The 19,668-nt window shown below is 50.4% G+C and overlaps 2 protein-coding genes across 4 annotated transcripts in view; both read right to left on the minus strand.

Annotated features, from left to right (window-relative positions):
- CHMP4B (charged multivesicular body protein 4B) overlaps window positions 1-8,699 on the minus strand; it is a 36,440-nt gene extending 27,741 nt beyond the window's left edge. For both annotated transcript variants that reach the window (XM_040981622.1, XM_040981621.1), the window contains exon 1: window positions 8,369-8,699. In XM_040981622.1, coding sequence (XP_040837556.1) covers window positions 8,369-8,558 — 190 coding nt within the window. In that variant the 5' untranslated portion in view covers window positions 8,559-8,699. The remainder of the gene's footprint in view (window positions 1-8,368) is intronic.
- An 8,965-nt stretch (window positions 8,700-17,664) lies between these two features.
- Window positions 17,665-19,668, minus strand: part of ZNF341 (zinc finger protein 341) — a 30,413-nt gene continuing 28,409 nt past the window's right edge. For both annotated transcript variants that reach the window (XM_040981624.1, XM_040981623.1), the window contains exon 15: window positions 17,665-18,285. In XM_040981624.1, the coding sequence (XP_040837558.1) occupies window positions 17,738-18,285 (548 nt within the window). In that variant the 3' untranslated portion in view covers window positions 17,665-17,737. The remainder of the gene's footprint in view (window positions 18,286-19,668) is intronic.

Consider the following 19,668-nt stretch of genomic DNA (forward strand, 5'->3'; position numbering starts at 1 on the left):
GAACTGTGGGCACTGGATGAGATGAACTGGTCAGCCTCAGAGAGGAGTGCATCTCTTCCTTCACTGTGTCCTGGCTATGATTTGTCTCTGATAACAGCACATGCCCCTGTGTGTGTCTTCCTGGCTGCTCTGTGATCTCCCCTGGGGAGAAGGTGGACTCTTAGCCATCCTCACACCCTGACTGTATAAGAAACATTCACGTCTGTGTACCGGGCACTCTGGTCCATCTCCCAAGAACCCTTTGAAGAGCAGTCAGCCCTTTCTAACAGAAGCTGAGAAGTAAGGAGCTGCCACTTTGTGGTAAAGCTGGAAACTGACAGTCTTGCCCGCACTGCCATGCTGCCTTCCTCCTAGAAGGAAGACAAAAGTCTGCTGACTAGAACCAAATGCCTTAACAACAAGCCACAACTATATCCAGCTAGGCCTGCTGCTTCCTGCTCCTACACTCAAATTTTCCTTCTAAATATAATCATCCATTTTCAAGATGACCAATCTGAAGTTGCTGGGTTTTGAATATCCTCACAGTCTTTTAAAGATAGCAGCACAGCATAAAACAATTCTGGGTAAGGGGACCAAGGTTAGCTAAAGCTCTTCCCATCCAAAGGAGCGTCCTGCCCCCTCCTTGCAGCAGGCTGGCTCCATGCCAGGGCTCTGGACCGATGGAAATAACCCAGACGCTGGCTTTGTGCCTCAGACCTCAGCAGCCAGCAGATCTCTGCAGGCTGTTCTCCAGTACCTTGCTCCCCACACTTGAATCCAATTCTGAAAAAAACCCAGGTTTTCCTCAAGAAAACAGGGAGCTCAAAGGAGTTCATGTTTAAATTGCCGAATAGAACCTATCTTGAGTTTCAAATCACATTACCAATCTACCCTGGCAGACGCTTTAAAAAAAAAAATAGTTACTCCTGCCAAATGGGCAAAGAAAAGATTTTGTCATTTGAGTCAAAGGCGCCAGCCTGTTTGGACAGCCAACACACAGAGCCTCTATGACACTCCATCTGTCTTATGAAGTAAACTGAACCCCGTCTGGCCAGCCATCTCTGTGCATCACCAAGGGAAATTCCCACCACTCAGTTCCTGAGTGGGTTCAGATTTTCCACTGTGGGAACAGGCACCATTCAAATGTTGTGCTTTTTCAACCTGATGTCTTGATTCCAGGAGATGAAGAGGCCGCGTTCACTATAAATTTAACTTATTAAGATGTCTTTCCATGTACTAACATTTTAAAGCGACTTTATTAAACACAAAAGCACCACCCTGGCTCAGCAAATGAGCAGCACTTAATGAAGACATATTTCCTGTGAGCTTCTGGCTTCTCTGCATCCAACAGACATTCTCAGTTGAACCTGAATTAACCTGTAAATGAGCTGATTCACATCCATAAATCCACAGAAAGGCACCAGTGTAGAGTATTTAAGACACAAGACTCCATTTCCCAAGGTAATAGAATTTTCTTGTTAAGCTAAAATATGATTCTGTCGGGATATCTAAGCCGCCTACAGTAAATATTTCCTTAGTTATCATGTCTTGAAAAGAATCAGGGTGGGCACTGTGGCACAGCACATTAATGCACTTGGAAATCGGCATCTTACGCTGGAATGCCTGGGACAGAGTCCCAGCTCCACTTCAGATCCAGCTTCCTGCCAATGAGCCTGGGAGGCAACAGAGGACGGTCCACCCATTGGACGATCTGAATGGAGTGCTGGGTTTCTGCCTTCAGCCCAGCCATGGCTGTTGTTATTATTTGGAAAGTGAATCAATGAGTGGAAATCTCTCTCTCATTCTTTTCTTGCCTCTCCCTCTTTCCCTCTATCATCCTTTTATGTAAATAAATATATATGTTTATGTTTAAAATCTTTAATACTTCGTTTTCTTAGGGAAAAAGTAGTGTCTGGAATGGAACCAAAAAGACCTAAGTTAGGATGATTCTTGACAGTTCATGTAGCACGAAACCCTGGTTCTCATCTAGCTTGATAATCAAATCAAAGAAGTCTGATCAACAATAACTTTGTCAGAAAAGAAACAGGATCCACAATGAGTCACATTCTTTGCTACAGATCTTAGCTAATCCTCACCATAGCCATGTGAAAGCAGTATTATTTCACTGTGGTTGATTTTTAAAAATATTTATTTATTATTTTTGTTGAAAAGGCAGATCTACAGAGAGAAGGAGAGACAGAAAGAAAGCTCCTCCATCTGCTGGTTCACTCCCCAAGTGGCCACGATAGCTGCAGCTAAGCTGATCCAATCCAAAGTCAGCAGCCAGGAGCCTCCTCCAGGTCTCCCAAGCAGATGCAGGGTCCCAAGGCTTTGGGCCGCCCTTAACTGCTATCCCAGGCCACAAGCAGGGAGCTGGATGGGAAGTGGAGTAGCTGGGATTTGAATCAGCATCCATACAGAATGCCAGGCATGCAAGGTGAGGACTGTAGCCACTAGACCATCCGCTGGGCCCTGTAGTCGATATTTAAGTTCCTTAGGTGAAACAGACCACAACTGATTCATCTCTGTCTTCTCGGCACCAATCATAGACCTAGGACATGGAAGAGTCTATCACATGTTTGAGAAGGAATACACACAAAACTCAAAAAAAAAAAAAAAAAAGGTCTATTGTTTTAGTCTTTGGTATGAGAAATAAAGGTGGGCCACCAAAAACTTTAAAAAATATACACATGACCAGCATGATGTTTATATTGGCTACTCCTCCTACTTGCAAGTTCTGCCATTCTGCATGGGTGCCGGTTTACATCCTGGCTGCTCTGCTTCCCATCCAGCTCCCTGCTTGTGGCCTACAAAAGCAGTGGACGGCCCAAAGCCTTGGGACCCTGCACCCATGTGGGAAGAAGTTCCTGACTTTGGATTGGTTAGCTTGGGGAGTGAAACAACGAATGAAAGATCTTTCTGTCTCTCCTCTCTGTAAATCTCTTTTCCCAATAAAAATAGATAGAATGAATACACAAATAAAGGGAAAAAAATACATTAACAAATATATATGCAATGAAATTTTTGCTCAAGCCCTCTAACTGAAACCATTGTCTGGGACTCACCTACATACCACAACAATCTCTTCGAGGTTCCAAGGTTAGTTTCAAAGAGCAATTTATCATCTTTGCCATGCCCTGTGCTGTAAAGATAGCAAAGCCTGGTCTTCCTTCCCTGCTGCCGGCAGCACCACACCTTGCACAGGTAGGCATTTAATGAGCTAAGTGATGACAAAGGCCAGGATGACACCTGGGACCATAACAGGAGTAAACAGAACACAGATGTCCACTGCTACCTGAACTGGTCTCTGAGTTACAGCCCCTCTCGATCCCTGTTGTCCTCTCTGTAAGACAGGAGTGAGAGTATACCCACAGAATGATTTGTCATTCAACAAATACTTGGTGAGCATTAAACACGTACCACGTACCACGTACCACAGTAGGTGCTGAGGACCCAGCAGTGAACATAACCACTGTCTTGCCTCATGGAGCTCACAGTGCATGCTGAGACTGTCACTAAAAAGGAGTTGTGCAAACTTCAAAGGACTGCACAATGATGACGTATTACCCCTTCTCCTTGTTTCTCAAAGTTAATGGCATCACAGGCCACTCAGTTTCCCAAGCTACAAACATCCTCAACTCTGCCCTGCATGCTGCCACTCCCACAACTGCAGTCACTTTGTGTCTTCTGATTCTCCTCTGAAAGTCTCTGACAAGCATGACTTCTCCTCCAGTCCTCTGCATTCCTGCTCCAGGCCCTTAGTGCTCACCTGTAATCATGATAATGGCAAACATTTATTGATCATTTACCATGTGGCCAATACTGTGCTAAGAGCTTTCATGCATAACATGCTTTAATCCTATAAAGAAGAGAGAGCATCTGATTTGTACAGAAGGAATCAAAAGGACAAGGCAACGTGCTCCACACACACAGCTAGTGACTACGTAGCCAGTTTAAATCCAGCCTATCCCTTATGGCCTTTGCACACGCATGTAGCACACTGGTTAAGGCATCACTTAGGATATGCACACCCCCACATCAGAGTGCCTGGCTAAGTCCTGTTTTGGCTTCCAATCCAGCTCCCTGCTAATGTGCACCCTAGAAGGCAGCAAGTGAGGACTCAAGTATTTGGGTCACTGCAACCCATGTAGAAGACCGAGAAGGAATCCCAGGTTCCTAGATTGAAAACTGAACCAGTCCTGGTTGTTCCAGGTGCTTGAGAACTGAACCAGCAAAAGATAGCACTCAGTCCTGGCACGGTGGCTTAGTGCCTTGCATGCGCTGAGATCCCATATGGGCGCTGGTTCTATCCCAGTGGCCCTGCTTCCCATCCAGCTCCCTGCTTGTGGCCTGGGAAAGCAGTCGAGGACAGGCCAAAGCCTTGGTACTCTGCACCCGCATGGGAGACCCAGAGCAGGCTCTGGGTTCCTAGCTTTGGATAGTCTCAGCTCAGGGCATTTTGGCTGTTTGGGGAGTGAATCAGCAGACAGAAGATCTTCCTCTCTGTCTCTACTCTTCTCTGTATACCTGACTTTCCAAAATCTTAAAAAAAAAAAACCTTAAAAAAACAAAAAGGAAAACAGCACTCTCTCCCGTCTCTTTGCTTTCAAATAAATGAAAAAACTGTACTCATCCATTTTTGTTGAAACATCCTTTCAAAAACCCAAGCAGATATGACTTTGCTTTGTTGTTGTTGTTGTTGTTTAAGAGTTATTGATGGAGGGCCCGGCGCAGTGGCGCAAGTGGTTAAGGTCCTCGCCTTGCACATGCTGAGATCCCATATGAGCGCCGGTTCTATGCCGGCAGCCCCGCTTCCCTTCCAGCTCCCTGCCTGTGGCCCGGGAAAGCAGTCGAGGATGGCCCAAAGGTTTGGGACCCTGCACCCCTGTGGGAGACCCGGAAGAGGCTCCTGGCTTCGGATCAGCATAGCATCGGCCGTTGCGCTCACTTGGGGAGTGAATCATTGGACGGAAGATCTTCCTTTCTGTCTCTCCTCTCTGTATATCCTCCTTTCCAATAAAAAAATAATAAAAATAAATCTTTAAAAAAAGTTATTGATGGATATGAAAGGCCAAGTTATACAGAGAAGAGCGGAAGAGAAAAAGAGACTGACTCTCTTCCATCTACTGGTTCACTCCCCAGTCACACAGCAGGGCAGGATCAGACCTTTTTCTGTGTCTCCCCCATGCGTGCAGAAGCCAAGTACTCAGGCTGACCTCCATTGCTTTCCCAGGCGATTAACAGGAAGCTGGATCAGAAGTGGAGTGCTGGGACTCAAACCAGTACCCATATGAGTGGGAAGCTATGCTGGCCATTACAGGCCACAGCTTGGCACACCATACCACAGTACCAGTCCCATGATTCTGCTTTAAGACAGTCATTGGGTCCTGACCATCTCCAAGTCAAAGTCCAAAGGCTGTAAGGCTGCCCTCCAGCGTTCTCTCTCTCCTGTCCTACCCACAGACACTAATCAGGAGATACCTCACTGCTCCCAACACACCAAAGGCCTTGCTAACCCATTTCCCATTCTCTTACAGCCTCCCTTACCCTTAGGTTCCACACAGACACCTCCCCCCACTACACATCCGTGCCTCCAGCCCCTGCACACCGTCGGGTTTCAGCACTGACTGTAGGATTCTTTCTCCACTGTCCCCCCACCCAACACACACATTCCACATCTAAAACCTCAAGTTCCTAGAAGAGGCACAGTGTATTTTGATGTCTGATTCTCAGGGTCTCGGCACAGTGGCAAATCAATAGGTAGAACAAGACAATGGTATACAGTGACAGTCACTGTCACCGGAGTACCACAAAAGGAGGGAGGCAGGCTCTGAGCCTTTGCTTGGGACACCTGTGTCACACTGGAGAGCCCAACAGCCATGCCTGGCTCCACTTCCAGGTCCAGCTTCCTGTTAACATGCACCCTGGGAGGGGCAGCAGGCGGTGGCTCAAGTCCTTGGGTCCCTGCACCCATGTGGGAGACACCTGGATTGAGAACATTGCGACCTAGATGACAGCTCTGTTGGTTTCAATCTCTGACTTTGTTGTTCTCTCTCTGCCTTTTAAATACTTAAAAAAAAATTTAAAGGAAGATTAAGTTGCAGTGGCTCCTGCCTGCTCAGGCAAACTCAAGAACACAGGTTAGCCCAGCAATGTGATGTAGAAAGTTAAGCCTCTGCCTGTACTGCCAGCATCCCATCTGGGTGCTGATTCAAATCCTGGCTGCTCCGCTTCCAGTCCAGCTGCCTGTTAATGTGTCTGGGAAAGCAGCAGAGGATGACCCAAGTGTTCGGTCCCCTGCACTCCTGGGGGGGACCCAGAGGAAACCCCTGACTTCAGACTGACCCAGCTTTACAGCCATTTGTGAAGTGAACCAGCAGATAGTCAATCTGTCTCTCTCTGTAATTCCACCTTTTGAATAATAATGAAATCTTAAAAGACAAAAAACAAAAAAAAAACCCTCAGAGGCTGGTGCTCCTCCGGATCTGCAGGCAGCCTCTTGAGAGCCTCTTCAGAGCCAAGCACCCCTGAAACTGCAGAGACTCAGCGGGGTCCAGCCCAGAGGCCCACAGAGCTGCCCTTCCGGTAGAAGAGGAGGTAAGCTGCCACCCTCCTTCACTGTTTAAGGGGAAGGAGGGATGTGCCAAAACACAGACTGGTCCAAACAGCTCTAATTACTGTTGCTGAAAACAAGACACTCCAGGCAGAGAAAAACAGCCCAAGACGGCAAAACACAGCACTCCTCTGAGTCTCCAGGGCACACGTAACCACCAGACAAGGACACTCCTCCCAGGGCTCTCCACCCCTACCTCACTCCCTCCCACTCTCCAAAGAGCAGCCAGATGACATGTTTAAACCTCTGCCGTTAGCATACGGTCAAGGTCCATCCGCACCACCTTTACTTCTTTGCACATGCTATGCACAAAAGTCCTCTTCCTATTTCTTAAAACCAGCCAGCCTCTGGAGACTTTCTTCTGCTGGGCCTGCAAGGTCCCTTTCCCACATTTTTCCAGAGCACACATTCTATTTCAAGAAGGAAGTTCCAACTTGAGCTTTCCCAAGCTGCCTCTCCCAGTGGCACTCTCCACACTGGCTAACCCATCACCCTCCTCTTCTTTAGAACTTACTACCCCTTGTCATGGCTTGCTTGTCTGCTTCTGACTTATACCCTGTGAAGGTGGAAGTGCTGTTTGGTTCATTCCTGCAAACATACTCCTTCTAGCAAGCACCCAGAGAATTCCCTGAGGGGCATCCTCAGCCAAACTGCTTTATTCTTCTGTTAGAAAGAGCATTCGTGAGACCTCTACTCTACAGGCTGGGACCTATAAATCCATGTTGTTCCTTCCAGAAGGGCCAATTCACTAGCTCAAGGTTATACAGCCAGTCATTAACGGACTTCTGAATCCATTCCTTATTTTGGGTAACTCCTGCGTCCCTGTTGTATCCGCCCCACTCTCAGGGGACACAGCGGACCCTGCGATTGACCAGCTGCGTGCAACAAGAAAAAACAAGCATTCCTAACGTCCTGTCTTACAGTTACCAGGGCATTTTCACATTCCTCTCCCTTGCCCAGAAAACTACACAGCAGCAAGTGAGGTCAGAGTGCCTGACCCTGAACCTCAGGAGTGGCGGTGGGGGAGGAATCTGGCCCAGCGAGGCGGCAGGGAGTCCCATGCCGGGCGATGAAGCGGTGAGTCACCAGGTGAAGGCTTGCGCCCACGGGAAACTGACAAGGCCAGGACGTGAAGTAACCCAAAGCAAATCCCAGAAAGCAAATCCTGGGTGATTGGGGAGCTGGTGGACAGGGGAGGAAGTGGGGAGAATCACGCCCCTAGAGAGAAGCAACTTGCTCAAGTTCACTTAGTGCAGGAGCCAGGGGCTCCCCTCCTCTGGCCAGTCCCCTTTTCTCTCCCATCCAGGAAGCTTTTCAAGGAGAATTCGGGGAGACGAGGAAAAGGCCAGAGTAGCTCCCAGGACTCCGCCAAGGGGCCGGGGAAAGACAGGGGTGGGACCACACACAGGCTAGGTCGGCAGGCAGAAGTGAGAGCTAAGCCGGCGCTGGCGAGTGGGTGAGGCCCAAGGCAGGACGAAAAGGCGGAAGAGAAAAGGAAGAGAGGGCGGAGGGGACGACGGCCGTGCGATCGGGGGTCTGCAAGGGCCTTGGCGGAGTGTGGGGGGCACTTGGTGGTCTTCAGAGTTCAGGGCCCAGGGCGACCCTGAAGAGAGGAAGATGGGGAAGGGTCCCGCCCCCGGGGACGGAGGGTTCCAGGGTCTCCAGGGTCGTAGCAGACCCCCGAGGCGAGTCGGACTGAAGTGAAGTCCGGTCCCCGGTGGGGGTGGAGGGGGGCGGGGAGCCTGTGGAGTGTCTGAAGGGACAGGGCCGCCTCACCGCGCTTGTTTTTGGTGCCGTGCTTCTTGGCGGCCGTCAGCTCCTGCTCGATTTTCTTCTCCAGGAACTCCTGCTTCTTACTTAGCATCTCCTCAGTGTCCCGCAGCCGCTGGATGGCCTCCTGGGGGGTCGGGCCGCCCTTGCCGGCCTTTCCCCCGCCAGCCCCGAACAGCTTCCCAAACACCGACATGGTTGCTGCTCGCCGCGCCGGCCTTGGCCGCCCGTTCCGGCTCGGCTCGGATCCGGCGCCCGCTCCCGGCCCGGCCGCTCCTGCCGCCGCAGGCCTCTCCTCCGCCTCCGCCCTGCAGCTGGGCCTGGCCGCACCACCTCCCACAGGCCCCCACGCCCGGCCAGGCCGGCGTCAGGGCAACGCGCCGCTGACTACAACTCCCAGCGGGCAAAGCGCCGGTCGCGCCTCAAGTCTAATGGAAGGGGGCGCGCTGCATGCCGGGAGGCTATAGTCTTCCGGCTGGAAGCGCTTGGCGGCGCGTCTTTTTGGCCTAGCTGAGTTCAAAGGGCGAGAGGGCAGGCTGGGAAATGTAGTCTCCTTGGAACGTGTTCTGGAAAGCTGGAAGAACTGCAAAGAGCCATCAAAAATTAATAACGATTAGCAATGTGGTCCTCATGTGACCCAGACATTCTGAACCAGTCTTCCCATGTATGATTCCATTGAATTGACGCAAGCAGCCTATTTTAAAGGTGAGTAAACCAAGCAAGACTCAGGAAAAATTGAGCAACACAGTAGCATAACTCGTTTTTAAAACATTCTTATTGGAAATTCAGATATACGGAGAGGAGGAGAGACAGAAAGGAAAATCTTTCATCTGCTGATTCACTCCCCAAGTGGCCACAACAGAAGGAGCTGAGCAAATCCCAAGCCAGGAGCCTGGAGCCTCTTTCAGGTCTCCCACACAACTGCAGGGTCCCAAGGCTTTGAGCCATGCTCTACTGCTTTCCCAGGTCACAAGCAGGGAGCTGGATGGGAAGCAGGGCCACCAGGATACGAACCTATGCCCATATGGGATCCCATAGTGTGCAAGGGGAGGACTTTAGTCACTAGGCTACCACACCGGGCCCTGGCTGTTCCTTTGTACAAATGTTGTTCCCTCCACTTGGGATGCCTTTCTACCCTTTATTCACTCAGCAGCTTCTCTGAGCTGTACCAGGGACTACCACCAGTGGCACTGGATTCAAAGGTTTGAAACCTGCCTGGACCAGTTTCTTAAGTTATTTCCGTTACTCTGCCCTGCCTTCCGGCAACTGATGGTGATAAGGGAGCCATCCAGAAACTTAGATAAGATAGGACATGGAAAGTGCACGTGCTCAAAATTGTCTTATTCCTGGCTACAATGCACCATCATTAAGGCAACAATAATTATACCGGGGGCACCAACGACTCTTAAGTGTCAAGGAGTTATTTTCCTTTTTCCCCAGCAGCCAACAGGCCCAGCTGATGTGGGGCACATTTCATTCTTCTCGCTTATCTTCATATCAAGAATTGCTTCATTTGTTAATACCGGCCACCTGGTGGAGAGGGCAGCATGGTAGCCTAGTAGTCTAAGCTTCCACCTGTGGTACTGGCATCCCACATGGACTTCGTTTCGTGTCCCAGCTGTTCCACTTCCTGTCCAGCTCCCTGCTTGTGGCCTGTGAAAACAGAAGAGGATAGCCAAGTCCTTGGACCCCTGTACCCACATGAGAGACCCAGAAGAAGCTGCTGGTCCAGCCACTGCAGTTGTCTGGGGAATGAACCAGAGGGTGGAAGATCTTTCTCTGTGTCTCTCCTCTGTGTAAATCTGCTTTTGTGAAATCTGCTTTTGGAGTCACTTTGGTTCAGGCCTGTGTAAGTTTACTAACCTGCTCTTCATGCTTCTGTACAAAATGTTTTGCCAGCTTCCTGCTTTTTGGGCCAAAGCACAAGGTGTAACACATCCTGCCAGTAACCCTCGGTTTCGTGAATCAATATGGTAAGGTTTGCTTCACCCATTCTTCTCATGGCTGCCTCCCATGGCTGCCCAAATCACCTGGTTCCCACAGCTGCATAAATCACTCTTTCTATAAAAACCCACGCAGCCCTCACATCGGGGTCACTCTCTGAAGGAAAAGAGAACTCACGCCAGCCGTTTGGTCTGTTTACCTGCCTCCTCAATGAACTTCGTTCTGCAGAGCTGTCTGGGCTGCACTTCTTGAGGAGAAACTCAGGTTGGATGCAACATCTTTCCAATGAAAAGAGATAAATATAAATGATTTATTTATTTTAGAGGCAGAGTTACAAAGAAAGGGAGAGAGCTTTTCCATCCACTGGTTCAATCCCAAAATGCGCAGGCTGACACTCCAACTGGGTTTTCTACCTGGATACAGAGGCCCAAAAACTTGGACCATCTTCTGCTGCTTTCCCAGGCTATTAGTAGGGAGCTGGATTAAAAGTGGAGCAGCTGGGACTTGAACTGGCACTCACATAGGATACCAACAAGAGCTCACTTGGACTTCCATTATTTGACATACATGAAAGTCATGCCTGGATGTCGTTTTTGTTGTTTTGTTTTAATACACTAAAACCCCAACCTGTGTGTGCACAGGTAGCCATTTCTAGGGGCTGCTTGAGTTCATCGCACTCAACTTTCCAAATCAGAAGGAAAATTTCAAGTGTGAGAGACATGCTAGAATGTTGACAGTGCTTGTATCAAAGCAAAAAAAAAAAAAAAAAATCACAAACCCACAAGGGTCCTTCCTTTGGGCCATCCAAGATACAGCAGCCTCTCTACTTCCAAACAAACTGCTCCTTTATCTCTCGTCTAAGTCAGGCAATACCAAGTAGCCACATACTTGCACCACTGCCCAAAGAATACATGACTAAGCAGGTAATGTGGACCTAACTGTTGCCTATCTCTTCCTGTGACAGGGTAAACTGTGAAAATCACTACCGCCCCTCCAGAAGCCCCTAAAAACATCGTGGGAATGTGACAGCAGATAGCTTTCACCAATGTTGGCTACCGGGACTGTAGGGCTGAGAAGAATGTTGAGGCTGCATGCGGATTTCTTATAAAGAAATCTGGGGGAGAGTGGGATATGTGGCCGAGCATAGTTTGTGATGTCTGTGTGGGGTAGACATGATGACACCTGTGTCACACCTGGGCAGGGTGCCTGCCATCATAATCCAGGACTCAATAGGCTTGATAGAAATGCACAGGGTAGAGTGGATCAACAATGGAGATTCCTGGGCTTTCCCTGGCTTTCATATCTCGGGATTCTGAGAAAGCCTTTGCAAACTTGAGCCACTGGTATTCATTCACTGAGACCTGCGTGGAGAAGAATGAGTCACCAGTACACGCAATATACTGGATGACTCACAGCTGTCACACTTCATGGAGGAAACCAGGGGGAAAAAAAAAAAAAACAACCCTAGGTGATTCCCCAACTACAAAATGCAAAAGCAAGCAAAAATTCATCCTCCATGGTAGGAGTCAGAAGAGTGGTCACGGGGGCTGGTACTGTGTGTAGCACATAAAACCGTCACCTGCAATGCCAGCATCCCATATGTGCACCTGCTCAAATCCCGGCTACTCCGCTTCCTATCCAGCTCCCTGCTAAAGCACCTGAGGAAGCAGTGAAAAATAACCCAAGGGTCCCTGACATTCCCAAGGAGACATGGAAGAAACTGCCGGCTTCTGGCTTTGGTCTTCCCCATCTTTGATTGCTGCAGTCATTGGGGCAGTGAACAGTGGTTGGAAGATCACTCCCTGTTTCTTCATCCTCTGTCTCAGTAGCTCTGCCTTTCAAATAAATCTTAGGGAGAATAGAAGCATTAACTTACCAGTGAATGTAAGTGGAAGTTTTCCATGTGGCATTATTTTTTTTTCTAAAACTTTGTTTTGTGGGAAGCCTTGTCCTGTACCCTTTTGCCTGAACCACTGGAATTCTCTTCAAGGTGTGCCAAATATGCTCAGTCAAGGTCTCAGGGTTGGAATGTGTGCGATCCATGACACACACACACACACAGCAAACATATTTTGTAACACTTAGGTAGCTTTGTGCTTTATAAACAAAGTGGATCTTTTCACATGATCCCAATAATAAGTAGTGAGGAAGGTAAAATTGCACAAAACAAAATAGGAAACATTCACTGGGCACTTGCTAAGCCAGGTTGTTGAGCTGATTATTCTATATGGATTGCCTCATGCAAGACCTGAGAGTAGAGATTAGGGGTGGGGGTTGTGGGTTGAACAGGGCCCTGCACTTGATATTATGCTAGACTTGCGGGGCTGTGGACCCATGACCTCAATATGTGCATTGGCCCACACAACTACCATAGAAGGTGGGCATCCTGATTGTCCCCATTTTTTTTTTCTTACAAAAAGATTTATTTTTATTGGAAAGGCAGATTTACAGGGAGAAGGAGATACAGAGAGAAAGACCCTCCATCTAGTGATTCACTCTCCAAGTGGCCGCAATGGCTGGAGCTACGTTGATTCAAAACTATATGCCAGGAGCTTCTTCTGGGTCTCCCACGTGGGTGCAGAGTTCCAAGGCTTTGAGACACTCTTTCCTGCTTTCCCAGGCCACAGGCAGGGAGCTAGATGGGAAATGGGTCTAGCCAGGATTAGAACCTGTGCCCATATGGGATCCCGGTGCTTTCAAGGCGAGGACTTTAGCTGTTAGGCCATCGCGCCAGGCCCAGAACTGGGATTCTTTAAACACAACCAGTCTAGCCACTATGCTATTTTACCTACAAATGAAGGAATGGTCACTGACATACAAACATATAACAAAGTGAATTACAGTGGCCAAAGTTAGCAAAGAGGGTGGAACAAAAACCTGAGACAGATAAGTGAGGAGTAGCTGGGTGATGTGGTTTGGAGGGAGCCCTGCGTTTGAATTAAAGGGAGAGGGCAGTAACAGGTCTACCCTGTCCACTCTCTGAGCACATGCAGGCATGCAGCAGGCACTGAGTCCTGTGTGGACAGGCTCCAGGCAATGGTTTACAACTTCCTGGACCTCACTCCAAAACCATTAACTCAGGCCCAGAGGCAAGACAGAGGTAGACCAGAAGGCTCCCTCCTGAAGGAAGAAACACATCCACTCCCTTGGAATCTCCTGTTGGATGTAGTCCAAGATCCAAAATCCCACCATTTTTAACCATACCCACTGCTATCCCCCTGGTCTGTCACCATCATCCTTGGCTTGGATCACTATGGTAGGCAGAAGGACAGGCCCCAGGGATACCCAAATCCTAATCCCTGGAATATCACCTTTCGTGTAAAAGGCACTTCACAAGACTGTTCGAGAGAGGATTTGGAAATGAGAAGATTATCTGGGATTACCTGGCTGGGCCAGTGTGATCACAAGAAGGAAGCGGGGGTCTGCATCAGGGAGAGATGACAAGACGCTACCCTCTCAGCTTGGAAGAGGGACAGACACTGTGAGCCAAGGTGTGTAGGTGGCTCCTGGAAACCGGAAAAGACCAGTAAAGAGATTCTTCGCTGAGCCTCCAGAAGGCATGTGTTCCTGCTGAGCGCTGGATTTGGGTCAAATGAGAATCACACTCAGTGACCTTCAGTGTTATGACGTGATAACATGTAGGTCCTTTTAAGCCATTAAGTTTATGACAATTTGTTGTGGCAGCTATAGGAACCTAGCCTCTGGCCTTTCCATCAACCATCCTTAACTCCCTGCCCTGTAGCTCATTTTCTGCCTGGCAACTGGAGGCAGCCTTTAACAGATGACTGTTCCTGGGGCCAGTGTTGTAGTGCAACAGTTTAAGCTGGTATTTGTGATTCACAGCGTAGGGCCAATTGGAGTCCCAGCTATTCCACTTCTAACCCAGCTTCTGGATAATATATAGCCCAGGAGTCAGAGGTGATGGCTCAACTACTGAAGACTTTGTCACCCACTTGGGGCACATGGATTGAATTGCAGGCTGCTGGCTTTAGTCTGACTCAGCCCCAACTGTTGCGAGCATTTGAGGACTGGGTCAACAAGTAGTCACTTCCTGTCACTCTTTCAAATCAATATAAACAGTGGAAACAAATCTGCATCAGAAAGTGACTGCACTGCTCACAACCCTCCGATAGCTCTCTGTACCCCCCAGAGAAGAACCAAGCTCTTTGAGGGTCCTTCACATCCCTGCAGGCTGTGTCCTGGGCCTCCTGCCTCTCCCTTCACTGGTCTCTTGCAATGTCTCCCTTTAGCCCTCCAGACCTCTCTGCAGTTTCTCAGACACACCCAGGCTCCCTGCACTACTTATTACTCTATAAACTTCTAACCTGTTCTGTATAACTCACTTTTACACCTTGTGGGTAGTTTGTCTTCTGTCTCCTCCACAAGAAACCTCTGGAGATCACAACTCTGCTCAAAGTATTGGCAACTATGACTGACAGGTAGTTACCTGCTGAGTGGATAAATCAAAGAACTGAGGTGGCAGTTCTTTGCCATCATAAGACATCAAATAAAACCCGTCTCCTCCCTGGTCCTTGGCTTGTTTTTCATGACTGTATTTGGGGCCCTACGTCACAGGGTTATGCCTCGGCCTCCATGCTCAGAATTCTGTACCAGGCACCCTGGGCAAACAGCAGGTCACAGTCACCCTGCTAGGTTCCAGGATCGCCACCCTGCAGGCCTCACAAATCACAGGGAAGGGGGTGGGGGTGAGTGTGGGAGGGTACAGGGTGGGTGTCACTAGCAGCTTTGGTGGTTGGGAGTTCCTGCAGCAGCTGCTGCCTTCCTGAAGCAAGCAAAACTAGTCCAACCTGCTCTGCTGGGTCACAAGGACACCTGCTCTGCCAACCGAGACCTCCAGGCCACCGCCCCATCACTTGTCCCAGATAGAATCTGATCTCTCTCTCAGATCAGGCGCTGCCGCCCAGGACCCTGGGCCAGTCATTTCTCAGCCTGCATGACAGATTCTTCCAGGGGAAGACTTACCCTTGGCCTTGCTGGGGTAGAAGGGAGTCAGGTCAAGCAGGTCTTGTTCCTCTCTCCAAGTGCTTCTGCTGTTCCTGTGGTCAACAAATATTGCCTGACAATCCCCAGGCAGCAGGCACTGTAGTTGCAGACCTGTTTGAGGACCTTTTGTTTGTAAGGGAAGCAAAAAAGCAACAAAGAAATATCTCTAATAAAATGTCAAGGGTGGTGGGGGCTGGTCCAGTAACCTAGTGGCTACAGTCCTCACTTTGCATGTGCTGGGATCCCATATGGTCGCTGGTTCTAATCCCGGCAGCTCCACTTCCCATCCAGCTCCCTGCTTGTGGCCTGGGAAAGCAGTCAAGGACGGCCCAAAGCCTTGGGACCCTACACCCATGTGGGAGACCTGGAAGAAGCTTGTGGCTTTGGGTTGACTAAGCTCTGATTTGCAGCCACTTAGGGTGTGAACCAGACGAAAACTCTTTGTCTCTCCTTTTTATGTGACTTTACAATAAATAACAAATAAATCTTTAAAAAAAAAAAAGTAAAAAATGTCAAGGGTGGTGAACAAACAAAACAAGTTAGGAAACTGGAGAGTGATTGGGTAGGAGATACTTCAGATTGGCCAAGGCAGGCTTCTCGGGATGAATGATTCTGGACGAGGGTGAATAGAGGAAGGAGGCCCCCTAGATGGGGATCTAGGGAAAGAGCATCCAGACCAGGAACAACGAGTGAGTGCCTGTGAGGGAGGGGCAGCTGGAGTGGAGCAAGAAGGGAAGGGTGATGGGAGAACAGCTGGAAGAACTGGGACGGGTCCCATCAGACAGAGCGTTGACTGGGATGGATCCCATCAGACAGAGCCTTGAGATCCACGGAGAAGCTGCTGAGTTTCATTTTGGGAGAGATCAGAGTGCCCTCTAGTTCCTCCACAGCGTGTCAAGTCCCAACTCCTGAGATCCATGTTCAAGGCTCTGATTCAATTCCTGTTTCAATAGAGCAAAGTGGCCAAGGATGCCCGAGTCCCAGCCCTGGCTAACAACCTATGTGTCTCAAGCACACAGTTTTGCTTTCTGTGCTTCCTCATGGGCAACTGTGCAATGAGGAGGATGCTCCTGGTAAGCAGAGGTGATGTGGAGTGCACAACCCAGGACCAGACTCATCGTGTCCGCCTCCTCTTCTGAAACGTCCCAGGCCCCAACAATAGGCCCTGCACTGGCATATCTCGAGGTCTCCCCTGCTGCCTTGTTCTTAGCCTGCCTCTCGTCAACCATCCACAGAAGACTGCGCCAAGTCCAGCTCCAACAACAACCCCTCCACGCAGGCTTCCTGGCTTCTGACCTTTTTTTTTGTATAGCCCTCCCCTGCGCCTGCCACATCCTACCCTTCCTGAGGATGTGGGAAGTGGGGCTCAGCCCTGAGCTCTAGTCCGGAGTTCAAAGGGCATGCAATCTTCAGGGAGCCTGAGAATCAAAATGAGTCTGACAGTTCTGCCATGTCCTGCCCTGGCTGCTCCCTGAGTCTCAGACAAAATGGAGACCCTTTTACTCCCTGCCTCCTGATGAGCCAGGTTTGCTGGGTGGGGATTAGGAAGCAGGTGCTGGGGCAGTGATATCCCTATAGAGGCCTGCCAGCAGGGACGGCTTGCCAAGTCCAAGTTCTGGAATTCTAAATTTCTACAAGAGGTTACAAGTGCCTTCCCCTGGGCATCCCATCAGTCATGCTCTGTAGCAAACATTTAGGGGATAGGGCAGGCATCAAACCTGCTTCTCCTTCCCCTGGGACACCTTCAGCCCTCACAGGCTCTGGAGACAGTGCTGTCACCTAGCGTCCAATGAAGGAACTGCCATGGCTAAGATGTGAGTCTCTCAGACCAACACAGGCTTTGTAATCATTTACTGAGCACTTAGTTCCGGCACCATGCCTCACCATGAGCACAGCTCTTCACACTGGATCCCCATAAGAGCCCTAGGAGGTAGCACTATGACAGGCCTCATCGTACAAATGAGGAGTCTGGGCTCACAGACTGGGGAGTGATTTGACACGGGAAGGATGTGGCAATTTCTTGGGACTAGAAGTAGCTCTGCTTCCTCCTGGCTATACTCCAGCTATGTCACTTGAGTGTATTCTGATGTCTCCATCGCAGTGCTACCTGGGGACCTATGAGGACCCGACCATGTCCCACCACAAGGGACAGGTGAACCAGAGGCCACCCCTGGCAGCCTGGAGGAGGGTGGCCTGACCCCCAGCCTAGCCCAGCCAGACTCTGGAAGCTCAGACACAGCCTTCTCTCTCATCACTCCCAGAAGCCACCAGCAGCCCTACTCCCAGGCCCAGAATGCTGCAGGGCACTCCAGCAGCAGAGCGGACCGCTGTTCGTGAAAGATACTCCCAGTGGATTTCTGCACGCAAAGGCCCCAGACATGTGTGCACTAGGCTGATCCATGCAAACAAATGCCACAGGTCCCTAGGTCACTCAGAGGCCTGGATGTAGACAGGTACAGCAAGCATGGCACAAGGGCCCTCGGCCCCAGCCTGTAGTTCAGCCAATGCCAGGTTGGAGCCCAGGCCCTCAGTGTGCCCAGGCACTACCAACTCTGAGTCCCCGCCCACAGGACCACCCACCACAATGGACAGCACTGCATCCGGCTCTGCAAAGGGTGTCTTCCCTGGGGTGGCCTCAGCCACCGGTCCCGTCCCTGCGTCCTTCAGTTCCTGCAGCCCCAGTGGGTCAGGCAATGGTGTCCCTGGTTTGTGTCCACCACCACCACCACTAGTGCTGCTGTTGCTGCTGCGGGGAGTTGCCCTCCTCCGGGGGGGACGCCGGGGTTGCAAGTCCTTGTCCTTTTGGGAGCCCAGGCGGCAACGGTGATCCTTGAGGTATTTGTGGCGGGAGAAGCCCTTGGCACAGCCGGCACAGCGGAACTTGTAGTTGCCCGTGTGGGCGCGCTGGTGCTCAGCGAGGTGGGCGCGGCGGCTGAAGGACTTGCTGCACAGGGCGCATTTGTGGAGCTTCATGCCTGGGGAGTGAGGGCAAGTGGGTCAGAGGCACCCAGATCCCCCACCCTGCGACCGTGGTCTACACTGTGAATACAATCCAGTCTCCTGCCCACAAACACCTGTGTGACTGGCCTGGCCACAACCTTCTCCTCATCACATTGTCTGTGCCAGCCATACTCACCCACCCCAAGCCAGCTGCTGCCCCGGGGGCGGGGGGGTTCTGCACTGGCTATCTCGCTCTGCCTAGAACAGCCTGCCCAAGCCCTAAACCTTGCTTACTTGGCTGGATCACCATCATCTCCCACCTGGAATAGCAACCTCCTCTCTGATCCGCCTGCCTCACCTGGGCCCTCCTAAGGCAACCAGGAACATCTTGTTGACATTCCCTCCTTCAAATCCATCAGCTGAAACCCAAGTTTCCCATAGAGTCTGCTGCTGATCACGGCCCCATCTCCTCCCTCTCCCTACCATGCTCCTGCCACTCTCCCACCTCTCCTTGTCTCAGTCACCTCCAGCTTCCCCTCCCCGGGCTTTTCCCAGCCCTAGGAACTCAACTTGAGCATCACTTCCTCGGGGAACCCTCCCAGATGTCCACTCTCACTCCCTGCCCTGTCATCCAGTGCACATGGCTGTTACACGAGCATTTGTGCACAGTTTATCTCTGGTCTCTCCCCTGTGGTGCCCCCACTGCCTGACACATAATGTATCTTTAGACTCACTCCATGAATGCATCACAGAGCCTCCACATCCACGGTGAAGCTGACTGCACTCATGCTCACCAGGGACCAGGCACCTTGTGCAAGCTTTTGGCTCCCTCAGCCTCCTTGGAATAGAGGAGGCTCAGAGAGGGGCAATGACTTGCCTGAGGCCACCCAGCAGCAGAGCAGCAGGACCAAGACCCAGCCCTCTGCCTTCCAGTCCTTGATCTCCTCTCCCAGGTTCCATACTTCCTCTAAGAAAATCATGATTCTCAATCAGGGGCAACCCAAAAACTCCCAGAGGGCTTTCGGCAATACCTTGTGACAATCTTGGCTGTCATATGAAGAGGTTAGGAGCTGTCACTGTCACCCAGTGGATAGAGGCTGGGATGCTACTGAGTCCTAGAGGGCTCAATGCAGCCCTCTTGACAAAGAACTCTGTTCTGATATTTCAAAACGGTGCAGAGTAAAAAACTCCCTGGGGGGGGTCAGTACTGTAGCACAGCTGGTTAAGCCACAGCTTGCAATGCTACCATCCCATGTGGGTGCTGGTTCAAGTCCTGGCTGCCCCTCTTCTGATCTAGTTCCCTAATATGCAGATGACAGCTCCAGTGTTTGGGCCCCTGCCACCCAAGCAGGATATCCAGATGTAGTTCCTGGCTCCTCACTTTGGCCAGCCCCAGCTGTTACAGCCATTTGGGGTGT

The sequence above is a fragment of the Ochotona curzoniae genome, unplaced genomic scaffold (assembly GCF_017591425.1).
Source record: "Ochotona curzoniae isolate NIBS_2020 unplaced genomic scaffold, NIBS_Ocur_1.0 contig_3520, whole genome shotgun sequence".
NCBI classification, from domain to species: domain Eukaryota; kingdom Metazoa; phylum Chordata; class Mammalia; order Lagomorpha; family Ochotonidae; genus Ochotona; species Ochotona curzoniae.